General features: G+C 32.6%; 2 protein-coding genes across 2 annotated transcripts in view; both read left to right on the top strand.

Moving 5' to 3' along the window:
- The window catches only part of LOC148943871 (uncharacterized), a 112748-nt gene extending 112611 nt beyond the window's left edge, over positions 1–137 (top strand). The window contains exon 8 of the mRNA XM_089101268.1: positions 6–137. Within this exon, the coding sequence (XP_088957394.1) occupies positions 6–137 (132 nt within the window). The remainder of the gene's footprint in view (positions 1–5) is intronic.
- A 656-nt stretch (positions 138–793) lies between these two features.
- LOC148943870 (uncharacterized) overlaps positions 794–22613 on the top strand; it is a 66909-nt gene continuing 45089 nt past the window's right edge. Inside the window, exons 1-3 of the mRNA XM_089101445.1 lie at positions 794–930; positions 8256–8373; positions 12027–12139. Coding sequence (XP_088957571.1) covers positions 811–930; positions 8256–8373; positions 12027–12139 — 351 coding nt within the window. The 5' untranslated portion in view covers positions 794–810. The remainder of the gene's footprint in view (positions 931–8255; positions 8374–12026; positions 12140–22613) is intronic.

Genomic DNA, 22613 nt, shown 5'->3' with positions numbered 1-22613 from the left:
GTTAGGTATCGTGTGGCTGTTCCAATTGCATTATATACTCGGAAGCAGGAATGCAAAATGCTCTAAAGCTGCCAGTAGCAGAATTCGACAGAATTCCAAGAGCTGCCGAGACTTTAGCAGCACAACTTGTATTTTGACAGCTTTTGTTTGAGCAGAGAATATTTTTAAATGTAAAAATTGTATTTTGAGACAAAATCTGCCAACAAATTTCACTAGGCCAAGCATTACTTCTAAGCTAACCTACTTTTTGCACGGCGGCTCGCAAGCACCTTCCTAGATACATCCCTGAAAGTTTCATTCAACTGCCTCTACAGTTTTCCAATTAGCAAAAAACCCTTAAAAACTATGGTTATACCCGAGTTATTTTTTCATGGCCTTTTTGTTGAAAATTTTCAATTATATAACTAATCCATTGTGCATGTAAATTTAATTTCAAACACAGGGATGCCTAGCCCTCTTCTCCCCTAAGATTTTGAAAAAAAAATTCTTTTTATTACTGGAAAATTTTAAATTTCTTAGTTTTAAACGATAATGAACAAAAACGGTGACAAAATCTGGCGGAAAAAAGTGTCCTTTTTGTCACCAAAGAAGGCTGTAGAGGTGTCTGCCAAATTTTGGAACCCATTCTATAAACTTATTTCGTATAAAAGTCGTTGTCTATGGAGAATGATTTTACTTTTTAAAATATTCGAATTTCTTCTTTTCATTCCCTTTCGTGTTAAATTCGTTCTATTTTTTTTTAATATTTTTTTTTTTAATATTTATATCCCTTCGTTCTCGTCTTTCCAGGTACCGCACTCGTGGATAAGGATGAGCTCATTTGTAGAGAGAACCCAAGAGGCACTTGGAAAGCACATCAAAAAGCCAACCTTAACAGATAAGCTGCTTCTAAAGCCACCATTTCGCTTTATTTTTGATATAATTCTCTCTGTACGTTCCATTCTGAAAGTTTTTTATGTGTCTTATAAAATGAGCCTTTCAGAGAAGAAATTGATTCAGTTTACTTATTTTAATTTTGTAAATTTCTCACTCGGAAATCGTCGCTGTCACACTGAAAGGATGGATCTGACGTTTCTGTACTTCTGACATAATTCCCAAAAGCTATTTGCCAAGCTGTTCTCAAAGGGAGGGTCAGCAGAGAATTTTATGTCCAATTACATTTCGATCCTCTGTATATAAATTGTTCTTCTATTTCTTCCTTTAGAGTACCTCATCAAATAGATTTTGGTGATTATCTCAGAAGGGTGAAAATGCTACTTACAATCTATACACGTTGTATTGAGGAAGCAAGGATCAGGAAAATGTCATTGTGTTTTGGACGTCGAATTTGAAGTATTTTTGATTTTAAGATAATTTAACTAGGTCAATAGTAAAATTTAATCTTCACCAATATCAATCTAGCAATGTCAAGGATTTATAAAAATGTTCTTGCGTTTTTGACATTGAATTTGATGCATTTTCGTTTTAGAAGCTGATTTAACTAAGTCCTAAATAAAACTTAAATTATACTAGTATCAGTTTGACAGTACCAAGAATTCATAAGAATGGGTTTCCGTTTTGGACATCGAAGTTAAAGTGTTTTCCTTTTAGAAGGTATTTTAACTAGGTCAATAATAATATCTACCACTGTTAGTGAAACAATGTCAAGAATCCCTAAAAATGTCATCGCGTTTTGGGAATCAAATTTGATGCATTTCACTTTTAAAAGCCGAATTAACTAGATCCATAATAATATTTGAATTGTGATAGTATCAGTCTGACAGTACCAAGAATTCATAAGAATGGGTTTCCGTTTTTGACATCGAATTTGAAGTGTTTTCCTTTTAGAAGGTATTTTAACTAGGTCAATAATAATATCTACCACTGTTAGTGAAACAATGTCAAGAATCCGTAAAAATGTCATCGCGTTTTGGGAATCAACTTTGATGCATTTTACTTTTAAAAGCCGAATTAACTAGATCCATAATAAAATTTGAATTGTGATAGTATCAGTCTGACAGTACCAAGAATTCATAAGAATGGGTTTCCGTTTTTGACATCGAATTTAGAGTGTTTTCCTTTTAGAAGGTATTATAACTAGGTCAATAATAATATCTACCACTGTTAGTGAAACAATGTCAAGAATCCGTAAAAATCTCATCGCGTTTTGGGAATCAAATTTGATGCATTTTACTTTTAAAAGCCGAATTAACTAGATCCATAATAAAATTTTAATTGTAATAGTATCAGTTTTAATTGTAATAGTATCAGAATATGAGTAGAAAAACTTCAGTTAGACACCTATATGGGACTTCAGGAATTTTCTCTTTGGACCAACTTCATTTAATTTCTATCTCTAGTATTTGTCACGATTATCCATATAGTAATTTACCTGTAAATTTCTCCGGCATTTTCTCAACTAATTCTCAATTTCATAATTATCCTACTACGCATCGTTCAGACTTTTCGTGTGAAATTCGCCCGACATCGAGAGCGGGATTCAGCATCCGCCCAAATTCACATTGGCCCAAAAATCTGGAACTCAATTCCTGCATCAGTTCGAGAATGCAGCAATAAGCGACATTTTCTAAGACTGGTGAAGAAATATCTTATGACATGCTAAGCATTTTGTTCATTAGTGTTTTCTTTTTCGTTGCTGTAAAATTTAGTTAGAAAATGGCTGTGTATTTTTGTTGGCAATATTTTCAGCGCTAAAGTATGCCACCAGGCATGTGCGCTGTTTTGTGACATTTATTTATTTACGTGTTACAAATAAAAATATTCTACTCTCTACTAGTCTGACAGTACCAAGAATTCATAAGAATGGGTTTCTGTTTTGGACATCGAATTTGAAGTGTTTTCCTTTTAGAAGGTATTTTAACTAGGTCAATAATAATATCTACCACTGTTAGTGAAACAATGTCAAGAATCCCTAAAAATGTCATCGCGTTTTGGGAATCAAATTTGATGCATTTTCCTTTTAAAAGCCGAATTAACTAGGTCCATAATAAAATTTTAATTGTAATAGTATCAGTCTGACAGTACCAAGAATTCATAGGAATGGGTTTCTGTTTTGGACATCGAATTTGAAGTGTCTTCCTTTTAGAAGGTATTTTAACTAGGTCAATAATAATATCTACCACTGTTAGTGAAACAATGTCAAGAATCCGTAAAAATGTCATCGCGTTTTGGGAATCAAATTTGATGCATTTTCCTTTTAAAAGCCGAATTAACTAGATCCATAATAAAATTTGAATTGTGATAGTATCAGTCTGACAGTACCAAGAATTCATAAGAATGGGTTTCTGTTTTGGACATCGAATTTGAAGTGTTTTCCTTTTAGAAGGTATTTTAACTAGGTCAATAATAATATCTACCACTGTTAGTGAAACAATGTCAAGAATCCGTAAAAATGTCACCGCGTTTTGGGAATCAAATTTGATGCATTTTACTTTTAAAAGCCGAATTAACTAGATCCATAATAAAATTTGAATTGTGATAGTATCAGTCTGACAGTACCAAGAATTCATAAGAATGGGTTTCCGTTTTGGACATCGAATTTAAAGTATTTTCCTTTTAGAAGGTATTTTAACTAGGTCAATAATAATATCTACCACTGTTAGTGAAACAATGTCAAGAATCCGTAAAAATGTCATCGCATTTTGGGAATCAAATTTGATGCATTTTACTTTTAAAAGCCGAATTAACTAGATCCATAATAAAATTTTAATTGTAATAGTATCAGTTTTAATTGTAATAGTATCAGAATATGAGTAGAAAAACTTCAGTTAGACACCTATATGGGACTTCAGGAATTTTCTCTTTGGACCAACTTCATTTAATTTCTATCTCTAGTATTTGTTATGATTATCAATATAGTAATTTACCTGTAAATTTCTCCGGCATTTTCTCAACTAATTCTCAATTTCATAATTATCCTACTACGCATCGTTCAGACTTTTCGTGCGAAATTCGCCCGACATCGAGAGCGGGAATCAGCATTCGTCACACTGGGCCAAAAATCTGGAACTCAATTCCAGCATCAGTTCGAGAATGCAGCAACAAGTGACATTTTCTAAAACTGGGGAAGAAATATCTAATGAAATACTAAGCGTTTTGTTCATTAGGGTTTTCTTTTTCGTTGTTGTAAAATTTAGTTAGAAAGTGGCTGTGTATTTTCGTTGGTAATATTTTCAACGCTAAAGTATGCCACAAGGCATGTGTGCTATTTTGTGACATTTATTTATGTATGTGCTATAAATAAAAATGTTCTACTCTCTACTAGTCTGACAGTACCAAGAATTCATAAGAATGGGTTTCTGTTTTGGACATCGAATTTGAAGTGTTTTCCTTTTAGAAGATATTTTAACTAGGTCAATAATAATATCTACCACTGTTAGTGAAACAATGTCAAGAATCCCTAAAAATGTCATCGCGTTTTGGGAATCAAATTTGATGCATTTTACTTTTAAAAGCCGAATTAACTAGATCCATAATAAAATTTGAATTGTGATAGTATCAGTCTGACAGTACCAAGAATTCATAAGAATGGGTTTCTGTTTTGGACATCGAATTTGAAGTGTTTTCCTTTTTGAAGGTAGTTTAACTAGGTCCATAATAAAATCTACCAATGATAATGTAACAATGTGAAGAATCCGTATAAATGTCCTTGCGTTGTGGATTTCGAATTTGAAGTATTTTGCTTTTAAGCTAATTTCACTAGTCCATAGTAAAATTTAAAATCCACCAATATCAATCTAGTAATGTCAAGGATTATAAAAATGTTATTGCATTTTGGATATCGAATATGATGCATTTTTTTTAAGCAGCTCATTTAGGTCAAAAATAAAACTTAAATTATCCTAGTATCAATGTGACACTATAGAAAATTCATAAGAATGGGTATTCCTTTTGGACATCGAATTTGAAATGTTTTCCTTTTTGGGGTTAATTTAACAAGATTCATAATAAAATTTAATATCTACCAATGTCCATCTGACATAGTCAGGGATTCACAAAAAAAATGTCGCTTTGTTTTGGACATCAAATTTGGAACGTTTTCCTTAGATGCTAATTGAACTAGGACACTATGTCCATAATAGAATTTAAACTCTTCCAATGCCAATTTAACTATGTCCAGGAGTGTTAAAACTATCATTGCGTTCTGAACATCAATTTTAAAGTGTTCTCCTTTCTGAGGCTAATTTAACTAGGTCCGTGATGAAATTCAATTCCACCACTTCATTGTAGCAATATCAAGGACTCGTAAAAATGTCATTGTGGTTTGGACATCGAATTTGGAGCGTTTTCCTTAGATTTTAATTGAACTAGGTCCATAATAAAATTTTAAATCAACCAAGGTCAATTCAACAATGTCAAGAATTCATTAAAATTTTATTGCATTTTTGACATCGAATTTAAAGTGTTTTCCTTTTTGAGGCTAATTTAACTAGGTCCATGATGAAATTTAATTCCACCACTTCAGTCTAGCAATATCAAGGACTCATAAAAATGTCATTGTGGTTTGGACATCGAATTTGGAGCGTTTTCCTTAGATTGTAATTGAACTAGTTCCATAATAAAATTCAAAATCAACCAATGTCAATTTAACAATGTCAAAAATTCATTAAAATGTTATTGCATTTTTGACATCGAATTTAAAGTGTTTTCCTTTTTGAGGCTAAATTAACTAGGTCCATAATAAAATTTTAAATCCACCAATTTCACTCTAACAGTATCAAGGATTCATAAAAATGTGATTGCAGTTCGGACATCGAATTTGGAGCTTTTTCCTTAGATTCTAATTGAACTAGGGTCATAATAAAAGTTAAACTCACCAATGTGTATTTAACAGTGTCAAGGATTTATTAATATGTCATTGTTTTTTTGGACATCAAATTTGACGCGTTTTCCTTTCTTAGAAGCTATTTTTACTAGGTCTATAATGAAATATGAAATTCACTAATGTCGATCTAACAATATCAAGGACTCGCTAAAAAATGTCACTGCGTTTTGGACATCGAATTTGTTTGTAGTCCTAAAAAGTAGGATTAAACCACTTTTTGCACCAGTTATTGTTTGAAATATCAAACGCCATTGTTGAAATATCAAACGAGTACCAAAGACTATTCATAGACAATACCGTGGAATACAAACTTATCTTCCTGTTCTTCAAAAAAAAAATTAACTGCAAAAACTATCTGTGCCTTGGCTATTCTACTTTTACGCCTTGACCAAATACTTTCCACTTTTTAGGTCATCTACCAAATTTACTAATAATACTTTCCAGAAAAGTTAAACTATCCCCTTGATCAGTTTTCTTGCTACCTGACATCACCTCTTCACCTTCATTCATCCCTAGTCAAAGTGATGTAATCTTCTTGTATTAATTTCAAACCTACTCTTTCACCCTGAAGTCTCAAAACTTCCATTCTTGGGGGTTTTGATTTTGTCGGTTAATCTTGGCCTCTTCTTCGTTTATCTACCCGTAATAATTAACTAATTTAAATTATATAATTTTTTATTATTAATTGTAATTTTAGTCTGTTGGTCTTTGGAAGGGTCGCTGCTTCCGCATTGCTGTAACCTGTTTTACCCGTGTATACGCTAATTTTTTCGAGTATCTTTTTCCATAGGTTTTGTCAAATATATTGATTTTTTAATTTTAAAATAGAAGTGGGGTAATTTGAACCAGCTTCTAGTGCTTACATTCTGGTTGTGTAGACTGCGGTGTTTAAGTGTCAAATCGTGAAGTTGCAAGGGTAACTTCTGTTTTTCATCTGCTAAATGCAGGACAATATGTGTTCCCTTAGAATGTATTGAATTCAATTGTCAAGGTTCTTTCATTGTTTAATTAGTCTTAAGGATAAATTGACCAAGTTTTTAAGGGTTTCAAACCCCTTGGACATTGGATTCCAAACACCCCTTTCTCCTATTGAGTTGCGCTACCTTCTAGTTCGTATTCTGGTGGCAGAAGTGTGTGGTTCAAGTATCAAATTGTGAAAGAGCAAGCATAATTTCAGACCAAACAAAAGAAAAAAAAGGAAAGAAAAGGAGAAAAATTAAAAATACACACATTAAAAAAGAAAATTCCAATCAGCAGCCAGCTTATTACTCGCCAGAAATAAAGCCTGAGCAAAGGGCGTGCCCAATAAACAAAGCGGAACTCTGACTTGGACCAGAGACATCAATCGTACATGAGCATTAGAATATAATATATATATATATATATATATATATATATATATATATATATATATATATATATATATATATATATATATATATATATATATATATATATATATATATATATATATATATATATATATATATATATATATATATATATACCATATATATGATATATATAACATATATATATATATAGTATATATATATATATATATATATATATATATATATATATATATATATATATATATATATATATATATATATATATATATATATATATATATATATATATATATATATATATATATATATATATATATATAATCTTATTATATGTTATAATCTTATCTATATATATATAATATATATATATATATATATATATATATATATATATATATATATATATATATATATATATATATATATATATATATATATATATATATATATATATATATATATATATATATATATATATATATATATATATATATATATATAATCTTATTATCCATAATGGGATCAATTTTATGCAATTTTATTATGTATATATATATGTATATATATATATATATATATATATATATATATATATATATATATATATATATATATATATATATATATATATATATATATATATATATATATATATATATATATATATATATATATATATATATATATATATATATATATATATATATATATATATATATATATATATATATATATATATATATATATATACATATATATATGCTTAAAATTTTATTCAGTTAAGTTATCCCTATGCTTAAATTATCTAATCAGTGGCAAAACAAAGTAATTTAGTCATTTGATGTTGTTGCCTTTTTAACTCTCGGGAGGCTTTCAAAACCATGGACATAGTCAATACTTAAGTGCTATCTGGGGGGGGCATGAAAAGGTAGTACTTCTTAAATACATAGGAAACAACTAAATAAGAAAACCAGCAAGGTTCATAATCTGAACTCGACTAAGTTACTGGTAATATTATGTACTGTTAATAAATTTTTTATGATAAAAATATTTAACCACAGATATTCTTTTTTTAGGTAAATAAGGAGTGTGGACTCTTTGATAGTGTTTTCAAGCCAAGTGACCTTATCTTTGAAAATATCAGTGGAAAAGAAGAGAAGAAATTATTTCTTGAAAAAGCAATCAAACATTTAAGTATGTGGTTTTTTCTTATTTTACTACTTAAATTTTATTCCAAAATTTTGATTTTTTTTTTCTTACTAGATCCAATTTTTCTTTGTTGAACGCAAAAACAACAATTATTATCCAAAAATGCTGTTAAAGAAACATGGAGATATTAAGTTATAATTTGTTTTCTTAGCTTTCTATCATAGAAAAAAGACCGTATGCCCAAGAATTTGTTAAGGGGGATGAGAAGAAAAAAAAAGCAGAAATGTAAGAAAAAAAGGGAATTAAGGCAAAATCGTAAAAGTTCTGAGACTCCACGGTTGAAGCATGGTCTTGATAGACCCCCCCCCTCCTTCTGTTTGCATCAGTTAAGAAAATTTTCTTAACTCGTTACCGACTCTATCCATCTTTAATGTTCAGCATAAGTTGTATTTTTGTTTCCCAAAGATAAACTTCACCAACAATAATTAAAATTACTAAACTTAGTTTAAGGTAGTGTTATCATATTTGCCCCATTTGGATTGTTAGGTTTTGAAAAATGATACTGGTGCTGCCAAGCCTCTTTTTCACAAAAGTGAAACATCAATTCTACGTAAAAGTGGGTAAGTTTTGAATAGTTACATTTGTTTATATTTAGAGATAACTGATATCGTAATTTCTGTAAGTTTGTAATATTGTTGATTTTCGAAGCATAAAATGTTTTTTCTTGGGTGTAGTCCATTTTTTATTTTTAAAGAAAATTTGATAAAAAAAAAACTATAAGATTAGGTGTATGTTATGTAAATTCTCTTGGAAAAAAACTTGCACGTCTTAGAAAAAGTGTTAAAAATTTTCTCAAATTTTACTGGTTTAATTTTTGCGACGTATTTTCGCGAGGCCAATTTTCAAATTTCACCCAACCACTTACCTTAAATAAAATTGCAAACTGTAAGAGAAAAAACTTTGAAGAAAAAATACTTAAGAGAAAATTAACTTTGACTTTTGAAAACTGGGCTAGCCAATGTTGACTAGCATATCTAAACCAACGTACAAGAAATTGTTGTAATGTTCTGATGTATTAGGGATGTTAAATAAAACCCTTAAGCCATTTCCTAAATTCGGAATTATCTTTTCAGGACCGCATTCTTTACATTAAAAAATTCACCCTCAAACTCAACCTAAAAAAACTCAAATTTGTGAAAGAGCTAATACGGTAAACATTTCGGATTCGGAATCACCGCATATTTTTTAGTCGGACATTGTATTGCAATTTTTTTTAGGTCAAGCCGCATTTTTACTAGACTAAAAATGCAGTTTCTGGAGAGAAAAATAACTCGTCTTTTTTTAAACTTGATTAGTTATTTTATGAGAAATATCAAGTTAGTAAAAGTAACGAAAATTTTTTGAGTCACGATAATTTTGTCATTTGTTTTGAGATTTTTAAATCTATGATTATCAAAAAATAAATAATAGTTATTGAAAATACTGAACAGGAAATGGTTACAGTGAACAGGAAACAGGTTATTAAGAATAACTTAATTACAATTAGTTGTTTGTTTTTAAGGTGTAATTCAAACCCTACAAGAAACTTATAAGGGGAAACTGTCGCTAGTATCGAAAAGAGAAATTACTAATGCCATCTAGCGTTTAGTGACTACGTTTGACCAAAAATTCTGCGAACTTGTCTTTTTAGGAACTTTAAAATTAAGGGAGGATAAAGGAGGCAGAGTTCCGTCGCCAGTTGGTCTACCGTCTTAAAGTCAACTAACCTACCTGGATTTTCCTAAGCTAACCTAGGTCTACATTGTTGAGACTGTATTTTGACTTTGAATAATTATTGAAGAAAATGCTGATTGCTTAATGTCAGGGTTTTGACAGCTCTCTGTTTCTCTTTAGTTTTACTGTTGGTTGTTTGGTTGTTACCTCTATTTACCTTGGTTTTTACCTTTATTATTGTTTTTATAGGATTGTGTTTATAAAACTTTGTTCTAGGACTATTATTGTTTTTAACATGGGCGGACTCGCTCACTGAGCCGAAGCTCAGGCCACGAGGGTCCATTGCTTCAACCCCCTCCCCCCGGAAAAGAAATAATCAAAGGTTTGGAGACTAGGCGAAAAGCACAGTAGTGGTACATAAGCTGTGATTTCACACAATACTCCCGAGCCTGTCTTTGGTTTGCTGGGGTTGAGATTTTCCGAGTCCATATTACGATCGATATAAAAATTCCAGTATTTCTAGTAAATCTAGTATTCCGAAATCCAGTATTTGCTCCCTATAGACAAAATCTATCCACAGAACGGGATAGAAAAGGATCCCCCCTGAGGGTGTTCAAAATACTCTTCCCCTCTAAAAAAAGACTAAGCCTAAAATGTAAAAAAAAACAAAATACCAGAAGGGGAGCCTTAGCCCCAGAAGTTCGGCGGTGCTCCAACCAAATGAAAGCGGGTATGTGATGGACGAATGCCTGAAACACGGAACCTCGCCTAATGCAACTTGAGATAAAGAGACGGTGATGCTACTAGAAGAATGGCTGTGAGGAAGGGTCTGGGTAGTCTAAGCTTCAAACACGGGAAGCTCTGGAGCTGATAGCCTTTTCGAGCAAAACAGGATCCAAGAATACCTAGAGAGAACTGAGGATCCTTAAATTTAATTTGATTAAAACTTGGGCTGTAACCTATCTTGGCTTTGGCAACAAAATTTGTTATAACAGTTTTTTAATTTTTAAATAAATTTTTCCAGAAATTAATAACCTTGTTAGAATTTGAAATTTTGATTAAAAAATAATTGATTAAAAGTTAAAGATTAAGAGACGGAATTGTTAAAAAGTTGAGATTTTGGTAACCGGAATTTATTCCAGAATTAATGTTCAGAAATTTGTTTGTGTAAATTTTGATAACCAGAATTTAGGAAGCATGACTAGGAGAATTTTAAAGATATCCCACTTAAGTCAACTCCATTCTGTTCACTCTAGTCTGCAAATTCTAGAGGAGGTGGAAAATTAGGTTTATAAAGCGGGTGTGGGAATCTTGGGCATTCAGCACAACTTGTCGTGAAAGTCAGTTACGTCAACTTTGATAACCAGAGTTTGGAAGCAAGACCGGTAAAACTTTAAAGATAGCCAACTTAGATCAACATTACTCCGCATAAACGTGTTCACCCTAGTTTGTCATATTCTAGAGGTAGTGGGAAATTTGGTCAATAAAGCATGACGTGGGAATCTTGGGCATTCAGCACAATTTGACGTGAAAGTCAGTTACGTCAATTTTGATAACCAGAGTTTGGAAGCAAAACCGGTAAAATTTGAAAGATTAGGTCAACATCATTCTGTATAAACAAGTTCACTCTAGTTTATAAAGTTTTTAGAGGAGGTGAAAATTAAGTTTTTTAAATCCTGACGCGGGAATCTTGCTATGCAGCACTATTTCTAACGAAAATTAGTAACGTGAATTCTGATAACCAAAATTTTCTATCTACACAGTTTAACTAAAAAAAATGTTCATAAATAATAAATAAAATTGTTCAATACTTACTCTTCAATAATTTAGCCACGTAATTCCTATTACTGCATTGCTAAAATTGTTTTTTCTGTTGTTTATTGTACTTCCAATATTATTTCAATTTTTAGTATTGTGTTTTTATTTTAGTATGTTTACCTTTCAAATTTTTTTCCTTATTTTATATTTGCACATCTATTTCTTAGGTGAGATTCTCAAAAGGGAAATACCTTGCAAGCCCTCGAAGATTATTGCCGGACTTGAGCCAGAAAACACCAACATCTTCTTTCAAGAATTAGGGCTCGCAATTGAAAACAAGGTTAGATTAAAACTGAGATGTTTATTATTGAGCTTGTGTTTTATATTATTTAGCTTAGTTATTTTTATTATTTAGTTTAGGCTATTTAGTTGTTGTAATATTTATATTATATTAGTGGTATATTATTGAGTTAGGAAGCCAAAGTGTTACTAACTATTTCCTCTAATGTTTTAATCCTTCATTTTAATATTGGATCAAATATGTGCTTTTTTGCTAAAGTTTTTGCACGGACAAAAATATTCTTTTTGTTTCTGTACGAAATGTAAAACCTTTTGTTTTGCGTTTGATGCCTAGATTTATACCCTTATGCATAAAAGTTTGCAGCACTTTTTCAGGTTTTAGAGAATAATAAAAAAAAGAAAGTTAAGACATTCTGGGAATATGCAAACGAAATTGACGTTAGAAGGTATTTATAATTGATTCTTTTTTTATTGTTTTGCTGTATTATTTAATTAGGAAAGCTAAAAAGCCCTTCTAAATTTCATCCAAAACTAATATTTCTATATAACATTGGATCAAATATGCGCACTTTCACGCAAAAATGAGCGTTTTCCTTATGCTAAAACGTTTTACGTTTTTTTATGGAACGTAAAAGATGAAAAATTAAGTTTAAAAACACTGTGGGAATTTGCAGACGCAATTGACGTTAAAACTCATTTATAATTGAGTATTTTTTTTTTGTTTTGCTGTGTTATTAAATTAGGAAATTTAAGTAGCTTCTTTAAGTTTCCATTAAAATTATGATATTCCTTAATTTATTTAACTTAATTTATTCCTTATTTAACAGGGTATCAAACAATGGCATTTTCACGCAAAAGAGTAAATTTTACTTATGCAAATACATTTTGCGTCTTTCTTATTAAACGTAAAGCTTCTTTATTTTGTCCTTAATGGATAAATCTCTACCGTCCTAAATAAAGGGGTCTTTTCAATTTCTAAAAAAGGTAAATAATAAGGTTTAAAATCTTTTCGGGAATTTGCGAACCCAATTGCAATTATATAGTCTTTTTTATTCTTTTGTTGTATTATTAAATTAGGAATCTTAATAGATTCATTCTAACATGCGTGTTTTCACGCAAAGATGCATGTTTTTGTTTTTTGCATGTTTTTTTTTAATGCAAAAACATCGTGTTTTCTAATAAAAAAAAAACTTCTTTGTTTTGCGTTCCATGGTTCATTCTCTACTGTTCTGCATAATGGGGTCTTTCTATTTTTTCGAATTTTAAAGAAGGTGAAAAAAAAAGTTCAAACACTTTGTTGGAATTTTTGAACGCAATTGACGTTAAAAGGTATTTATGATTGAGTATTTGTTTTTATTATTTAGCTGTACTGATAAATTAGGGATCTAAGTAGGCATTCTAATTTTCCTCCAAAATTGTAATATTCATATTTTAACATAGGACCAAACATGCGCCTTTTGACACAGTGATTTTGCTTATACTATTCATTTGGCGTCTTTTTCAGAGGCAAAGCTATAGTATTGCCTATAGTAAAGGCCATACGGCTCCAATGTTTAATTATTTTTTTTCCCAGAGGCACTTCATATGGAAGGGGTCGTCGTAGAAACTTCAAAGAGGGCTCATTAGATTAGAAATCGAGAGCTCTAGTGCCCTTCTTAGGGGTCAAAATTGATTGGAAGGCAACTAACAACCCTTCCACGCCCGCCAGTTCCCCAAACACATCCGATCAAAATTTGAGATAACCATTTTATTCAGCGTAGTTGATTTCCAGATAGAAATTGTGTTTTTGAGGAGGACACTCCCCCCCACAGCCCTCAGGGCAAAGGTTGTAAGTTATGCCCTGGGGGCATATAAGGTTTTTATAGAAAGCTTTGTCATAGAAACTATCAAAAAGGGCTCATTCGATTGGAAATTCAAAGGGCTAGTGCCCTTTTTAATAGTCGAAAGTGATTGGAGGGCAACTAACCCCCCTCTCACGCCCATCTTTTCCCCAAACACATCCAATCAAAATTGTGATTTAGCCATTTTTTTCAACGTAGTTGAAAATTCAGACAATTCGGTCTTTGAGGATAACAACCCCTCCCCTGAGCCCTCAGGCCAAGGGTTGTAAGTTATGCCCTGGGGGCATATAAGGTTTTTATTGAAAGTGTTGTTGTAGAAACTTCAGAAAGAGCTCATTCGATTGAGAGCCCTTTTTAATAGTCGAAAGGGATTGGAAGGCAACTAACACCCCTTCCACGCCTACCATTTCCCAAAACACATTCAATAAAAATTTTGATATAGCCATTTTGTTCAACGTAGTCGAAAGTTCTGGAATATATATGTTTGAGCAGGACACTCCCCCCACAGTCTTCGGGGCAAGGGTTACAAGTTATGCCCTGGGGGCATACATGGTTCTTATGGGAGGGATGCTTGTATAAACTTCAGAGAGGGCACATTTAATTGGAAATTGAAAGTTCTAGTTCACTTTTTAAGAATCAAAAGATATCGGATGGTAACCAGCACCCCCACACCCTTTTTTCCCAAATGCATCCGATAAAAATTTTGAGATAGCTATTTTGTTAAAAATAATTCAAAAATCATACATAAAAAATTCTGGTGTCAAAACAACCCCCCAAGGCCCAGGAGCAAGCGTTGTAAGTTATGCCCTGGGGTCATGTATGGGTTTTACGGACGGGATGCCCGTATTAACTTCAAAGAGGGCTTAATTGATTAGAAATTGAAAGTTCTAGTTCACTTTTTAAGAGTCAAAAGAGATTGGACGGCACCTAGCCCCCCCCCCCCTCGTCGCCCTTTTTTCCTCAAACCAATCCGATAAGAACTTTGAGATAGCTTTTTTTAAATAGTTCAAAGACCATATAACGAAAACTCTGGGGTCGAGACAGACCCCCAGGGTCCGAGGGCAGGTGTTGTAAGTTATGCCCTGGGAGAATATATGGTTCTTATTGAATGGATGCTCGTAAAAACTTCAGAGAGGGCTCATTTGGTTGAAAATTGAAAGTTCTAGTTCAGTTTTGTAGAGTCAAAAGAGATTGGAGGGCAACTAGCTCCCCCCCACGCCCCTTTGTCCCCAAATGTATACAATAAAAATTTTGAGATAGCCATTAAGTTAGAAATTGCTCAAAAGTCAGATAGCTAAAAACTCAGGGAAATTGAAAGTTCAAGCTCGCTTTTTAACAGTCAAAAGAGATCCGAGGGTAGTTAGCCCTCCCCCCACCCATGCCTTCTTTTTCCAAACCCTTCCGATGAAAATTCTGATATAGATATTTTGTTAAAAATAGTTCAAAGGTCGGATAAGAAAAACCCTGTTGTCAATACAACCCACCAGGGCCCAGGGGATGGCGTTCGAAGCTATGCCCTAAGGGCTTGTCTGGTTCTTATGAAAGGGATGCTCGTATAAATTTCATAGAGGGTTCATTTGATTGGAAATCGAAAGTTCTAATTCATTTTTTGAGAGTCAAGAGAGTTAAGGACAACTAGCCCCCCCCCCCTGCCCTTTTTTCCCCAAACCCATCTGCCACAAATTTTGAGATAGCCAGTTTTTGGAAATTGTTTAAAAAATAGATAACAAAAACTGGGGGCCCCGGCCCCCAGGGCCCGGGGGATAGGCGTTGTAAGTGGTGTCCTGGGGGCGTATATTGTTCTTATGAAAGGGATGCTTGTATAAGCTTCAAAGAGGGCTCATTTGATTGGAAATGGAAAGTTCTAGTTCAATTTTTAAGTCAAAAGATATCCGAGGGCACATAGCCCCCCCCCCTACACACCCTTTTTTTCCCAAACCTATTCGAAAATATTTTTATAATAGCCATTTCATTAAAAAAAAGTCTAAAGATCAGATAAGAAAAATTCCTGTGTCGACGCAACCCCCCAGGGCCCGGAGGCAGGCGTTATGAGTAATGCTCTAGGGGCATATATAGTTATTATGGAAGGGATGCTCGTGTAAACTTCGGAGAGGGCTCATTTCATTTTAAATTGAAAATTCTTCTTTACTTTTTAAGAGTCAAAAGAGATCAGAGGGCAACTAGCCCACCCCCCCTCCACGCCCTAAATGCGTCAGATACAAATTTTGAGATAGACATTTTGTTAAAAATAGTTCAAAGTTCAGATAACAAAAACTCCGGTGTCGACACAGCCCCCCAGGGCCGCGGGTAGGCGTTTTAAGTTGTGCCCTGGGGATAGGTATGGTTGTTATGGAAGGGATGCTCGTATAAACTTTATAGAGAGCTCATTTGGTTGGAAATTGAAATTTGTAATTAACTTTTTTGGTGTAAAAAGTGATCGGAGGGCAGCTAGCCCCCCCCCACACTCCATTCATTTTTTTTACCAGAGGCACTTCTTATAGAAGGCGTCGTCATAAAAACTTCAAAGGGGGCTCATTCGATTGGAAATCGAGAGCTCTGGTTCGCTTTTTAAGAGCCAAAAGTGATCGGAGGGCAACTAGCCCCCCCCCCAAGCCCTTTTTCCCCAAATAGATCCGATAAAAAATTTGAGGTAGTCATTTTGTTAAAAATAGTTCAAAGATCATGTAACAAAAACTTCTTTACGTATGGCCATTTCGTTAAAAATAGTTCAAAGGTCAGATAAGAAAAACTCCTATGTCGACGCACCCCCCCCCCCGCAGGGCCCCGGGTAGGCGTTGTAAGTATTGCTCTGGGGGCATATATGGTTCTTATGGAAGGTACGTTCGTAAAAACTTCGGAGTGGGCTCATATGATTGGAAATGGAAAGTTCTCGTTCATTTTTTAAGAGTCAAAAGAGATCTTTGGGCAACTAACCCCCCTCTCCACGCCCTATTTTCCTCAAACCCATCCGATAAGAACCCTGAAAGAACCATTTTTTTCAAAATAGTTCAAAGGTCAGATAACAAAAACTCCAGTATCGACACAACCCACCAGGGCCCGGGGGAGGGGGCAGGCATTGTAAGTTGTGTCCTGGGCCGTATGTGGTTCTTATGAAAGGGATGTTCGTATAAACTTTAGAGAGGGTTAATTTGAATGGAAATTAAAAGTTGTAGTTTATTTTTGCAGAGTGAAAAAAGATCGAAGGGCAACTAGCCCCTCCTGCCCTTCATGCCTTTGGGTTTATCGGATGGATAAACCTATCCGATAAAAATTTGACTTGACCATTTTGTTAAAAATGGTCCATCCATCAGATAGTAAAACTCTGGGGTCGACACAACCTCCCAGGGCCCAGGGACAGGCGTTGTAAGTTATACTCTGGAAATATATATGGTTCTTATAGAAGGGATGCTCGTATAAACTTCAGAGAGGGATCATTTTATTGAAAATAGAAAGTTCTAGTTCACTTTTAAAGAGTCAAAACAAACCGCGGGTTAATTAGCCCCCCCCCCCCCATCCCCACGGCCTTTTTCCGCAAACCCATCCGAAAAACAATTTGAGATAGCCATTTTGTTACAAATAGTTCAAACATCAGATAACGAAAACTCCGAGGTTGACACAAACCCATTTTTTCACTTTGATATTGTTACTTTGATACCAGTTTTCATACTTTGATGAAAATTTGATTTTTTTTTTATAAGAGTTTGATTTTGAAATAAGGAATTTTTAAAAACTTGAAAATTTTTGCAATCAAAAACGGACAAAAATTAAGTTTTTCAAAGAAAAGTAAAGGCCATTTTAAACTTAAGCTCAGCAGATACAAATACCTGTTAAAATTCGAACTCAAAACGACCAGAAATTACTATTAAAGAATAAATGAAACCCAAAAAGAAACAGAAACTAAATAAAAGATAATAGGAAAAAACATACAACAAGTAATAATATAAATGAATAAATAGATCTTAAAACGAGTAATGCTTAGTTTGAATATGCAGATCGAGTTTAAAACGAACAGAAATTAAGTAAACAATCAAAGCAAAGAAACATACAATAGGTACTAATACAAATGAATAAATAAATCTTAAAACGGGCGAAACTTAAATTGAACATGCAAATTAAGCTTGAAACGAACAAAAATCACTACAAACAAGAGTTTGGGTATCACCTTCTTCTTTCTCTATAAAGTCTAAAACCTACTGCGTCATTGGCGCTTTACTGAAAACTATATGCGTCTTGAACAGTCTTGGAAAGTATAAACAATATTCAAATTGAATATTTGATGTATAATGATATTAATCGTTGAAAGATCCATCAGTTCAAGAATTTATTCCACTGTAATTTAATTTTTATTTTCAATGCTGTACGAACTGGAAAAGAAAATATTTGTAATATAATTTGTTTTCAGTTAAGCGCCGATGACGCAGTAGCTTTTTGTTTTATTTACAGTTAAGGAAGAAGGCAGTATCCAAACACTTGTTTGTAGTGAAATTATATTCGTCTTGAACAACTTTAAAAAGAGCTAATAATTAAACTGAATATTTGATGTATAATAATATTAAATGCTGAAAGCTCATCAGTTCAAAATTTTACTATAATTTTAATGTTTATTTTCGATATTAAATACAAAAGAATATATTTGTAATAAAATTGGTCTTCGGTAAAGCGCCTACGACGCAGTAGGTTTTAGACTTTTACAGTGAGAGAAGGAGGTGATACCCAAACTCTTCTTTGTAGTGATTTTTGTGCGTTTCAAGTTTTATTTGCATTTTCAATTTAAGTTTTACTCGTTTTAAGATTTATTTATTAGTTTACATTAATACCTATTGTATGTTTGTTTGCTATGATTGTTTATTTAATTTCTGTTCGTTTTGGTTTTCATTTATTCTTTAATAGTAATTTTTGGTCGTTTTGAGTTTGAATTTTAAAAGGTATTTGTATCTGCTGAGCTTAAGTTTAAAATGGCCTTAGCTTTTCTTTGAATAAATTATTTTTCGGAATTTTTTTTTAAATTAATTAATGAAAACGTCGAATGGTATTGTTTCGTGTTTCTTGGATTGGTCTCTATCGTTCTGCATTCTAAAAACACATAGTTACAAAAAAAACATATATATATAAATAAATATACATATATATATATTGCTTAAAGAGCAAAAAAGTGGTAATTGCAAAAATATTCATATATATTTTGACAAGGGATTACAACAATTCAAAAACCTTAAAAAAGAAAACCAAAAGTTTCAAGCTTGGTAGAAATCGTTGTTAGAAAAATGTCATTACCGAATTAATTTTTCTATAAGTATAAGCAATGTCTTTCTAAGACATGAAAAAAATTTGAAGAAATTTTTAAGTTCAGTTCAGAATCTCTTAAGTTATAATATATTTAAAATATTAGTAAAAATATTTACGGTGCCTGACCAAAAATTTTAATTTTCTAATTCAAGCTAGGAAAATATCTGGAAATTTAACAATTAGCTTGATAGAATATATTTTTTGTTTGATAGAATCCACTTGAAACGTGATTAAGCTTACATCTTTGAACACAGCCAGTCATACAATGTCAGTAGGAAGACCCAAAAAACGGAAATTTGCAATTAATACAGATGATGATTCGATATTTTGACAGGATTACAGAATTTAAAAAACCTTAAAAAAGAAAACGAAAAGTTGAAAGCTTAGTATACATTGTTGTTAGAAATCGGACTAGCTCCAATAATCAAATATTTTTGAAAAGACTCCAGTATGAAAAGACATTAAATTGCGCAAAGAGCAAAAAACTGGCAATTGCAAAAATATTTGTGCATATTTTGACAAGGGATCACAACAATTCAAAACCTTTAAAAAAGAAAACTAAAATTTTCAAACTTAGTAGAAATCGTTGTTATAAATTGGAATTTCTTTAATAATCAAATATCTTTGAAAAGAAACAGTATTAAAAGACATTAAATTTTGTAAAGAGCAAAAAACTGGTAATTGCAAAATTTTTTGAATACCGTATATTTTAACAAGGGATTGCAACAATTCAAAAACCTTATAAAAGAAAACCGAAAATTTGAAGCTTAATAGATATCACTGTTAGAAATCGGACTTGCGTTAATAACCAAATATCTTTTTGAAAGACTTCAGTATGAAAAGACAGCAAATTTTCTGCGGTTAGAACACAAGCGACAATGAGAATCTATATATAGAAGCCTGCCCCGTGCCAAGTTCAGGGGCCCTGCGGCTGGTAATATAATCTCGTGATATTTTCTTGTACCCTCAGCCTTGTAATGATTTGAGGAATTGCAATAGTCAGATCTTAATTAGGTGAAAAGTAAAGTTTTAAAGTTTTTGGGGATATAGTTCTGTTAAAGCTATAAATTAAAATACGTAAAAATTAAAGCTAATTGATTTTGAAAACATCTGAAGTACACACTGTACAACAAATCAATACATAAAAAGCGTAAAAGTTAAAGTATTTTTCTGAATTTGAATGAGCAGTCAGTAAGGAAAAACAACACCTTTTCCTGTGTCAGGGTCGCACTTCAAGGTATTTCTTTTTAACCAACAGATCAACCATAAACAAATAAAAATTTAGAAGTATATAACAACGAGCCAGCCTCAGCATTGGCTGACCGTCTCAAAGACAAAGGAGAGAATTCTCCCAGGGGACTAGTCACCATCGAGAGCTATCGAGGACCCGTGGTTTGACTATGAAATTTGCTTAAAAGACAATAAATTTATCTTCCCCTGTGCAAGCATGTTTTCAATCAAAGGGGGTAGCACCACAGAAAACTTCAAAGCTGTCAAATTGCTCAAATGATATTTCCTTTAAGCTCATTTTAGTGTTTTCCTAGCAGGTATGTTACTACATTTTTAGGGGCTACCCTTTCCTGAATTTTAAAAAGAAAGTTCCGCTCCGTTTAATCGAAAAGACAAAATTCACTCTTACTGATGATGCAAATTCCATTAAAATTTCTATCTCCGGCACAAAACATGAAAAGTTAAATGGTTTTTTCAAAATTTCAGGTAAAATAGGCGTTGGCTTCTAGTTGTCTGTCGTTTATTCGGATCGCTTGTCCAAGCTCCATAAGTCATGACAAGATCGCCCAATTAATTTAGTTTGCCCCCACAAACTAAAAATGTCTTTAATGGACGAGATGGGGCGATCTTTTAAGGTATTGAATCCCCTTCAAAAATAAAATTTTTTTTTTCAATAAAAAAAGCTAAATATGTTAGTTTTACATACTGAAACCTATATCCCCCAACACAATAAAATAAAGTAAGAAAATAAGCTAAAGTAAAATTGTGTAGCCTACTTTCTCTTAACAAAGTTTTAAAAGTTTATCTATAAATTGTTTTGTACAATTCGTAAACAAATATTTAATTCGATTATTTTTTCGCTTTTTTTTTAATTTTGTGACACGTTTTTAATCTTAATAATATTATCATATTTGAACCCCCCCCCCCTTCCTTCATTGTTTTGTTTTGTTAAGTCACACCAGTCGTCTGTTTGTACAAGTAGACATGTCTGTGTGCCCCAGTCATAAGTCACAAGTCTTCTGTGTACACCTTAATCGGATATCGGGTACTTAATTCAGTCAGAGACATGCCAAGTTGTATTTTTCTTATTTTGGCAATACTTCAGTATTTCAAACTTTTTGGGTAAAAATGGTCAGTTCTTATTTTTGATTTATCAGAATTATGTTAATTTGTGCTCAGCTTCAGTCGTCGATTTGTTTGCAACTCCTTCGATTGCCACCTTTCCTGTTCTGTTTCATTGCTAGATTTTACAGCTTTTAAACAATCGTTTAAAAAAAAATTAAGAGACAGCTTTCATGGAACTTTCATTTAAACTGTGCACTTAATTTTTTTTTAGTTTAGCTTTGCTTGTATCATATAAGAATACTTTTGTACTAATCTCATAGGGAACTTATATTTTTACCAAAGTATGTTTAACCGAATTTTGCCAATACCAAGCTTTGCAAGAACAAGGAAATTACCAAGCAAATAAACTGATATATTTGATGCTCTATATGCTGCATCCATTTCAGGAAAAATAATTTATCTAAAAAGTCGGCATTATATTTGTTATGTAACATTTAAATTTGATACAAAAATCTATATTTATATTCGACACAGAAAAAAACATTGCTGAAAACTTAAGCATCGTTATCAGGCACCGGGTTCGAATACGGGTTGCTATCGAGTTCTACATCAAGCGTTGTTAGGGTTGCAGGTTCAACACAAATCCGCTTCTAAGCGTTTTCAGCTGCCGGGTTCTCCCCTTGTTTGAACCCGGGTTCCTTGAATCTTGAACCCGCAGAAATACCAGGTTCAAATCCGAGTTCTGCGTTCATTGGTGATAAATTTAAAAATGGTTAACCATCCTGAATTCACAGCCCATGAAGTTTTCTCATTGGGATCCCAAACAGTTGATTTTGAATTGAAAATCAAGTATTGAGCAGTAGGCATCAAGACACGGCTAATTGTAAAAAAAAGCCAAGACAGATAGTCCGAGCAATTGAGAGGGAAGTTCTATTCCTCAGCTTCAAGTATTTTCAGCTGCGAAGATTAAACCCTACGTTTTCCTCGAAAACCCGCTTTGTTAAAACGCTTGATGCACTAGACGAGAACAGCCCGTGCTCGAACCCGCTAAGACTGAAAACGAGGCTTTAGAAGAAAATAGTCTGTTTGCTT

The sequence above is a fragment of the Artemia sp. Qi Xiang Cuo genome, chromosome 15 (genome assembly GCF_049724085.1).
Source record: "Artemia sp. Qi Xiang Cuo chromosome 15, ASM4972408v1, whole genome shotgun sequence".
Classification (NCBI taxonomy): Eukaryota; Metazoa; Arthropoda; class Branchiopoda; order Anostraca; family Artemiidae; genus Artemia; species Artemia sp. Qi Xiang Cuo.
The sequence above is the reverse complement of the archived record's forward strand: the minus strand, read 5'-3'. Positions and strand labels throughout refer to the sequence as shown.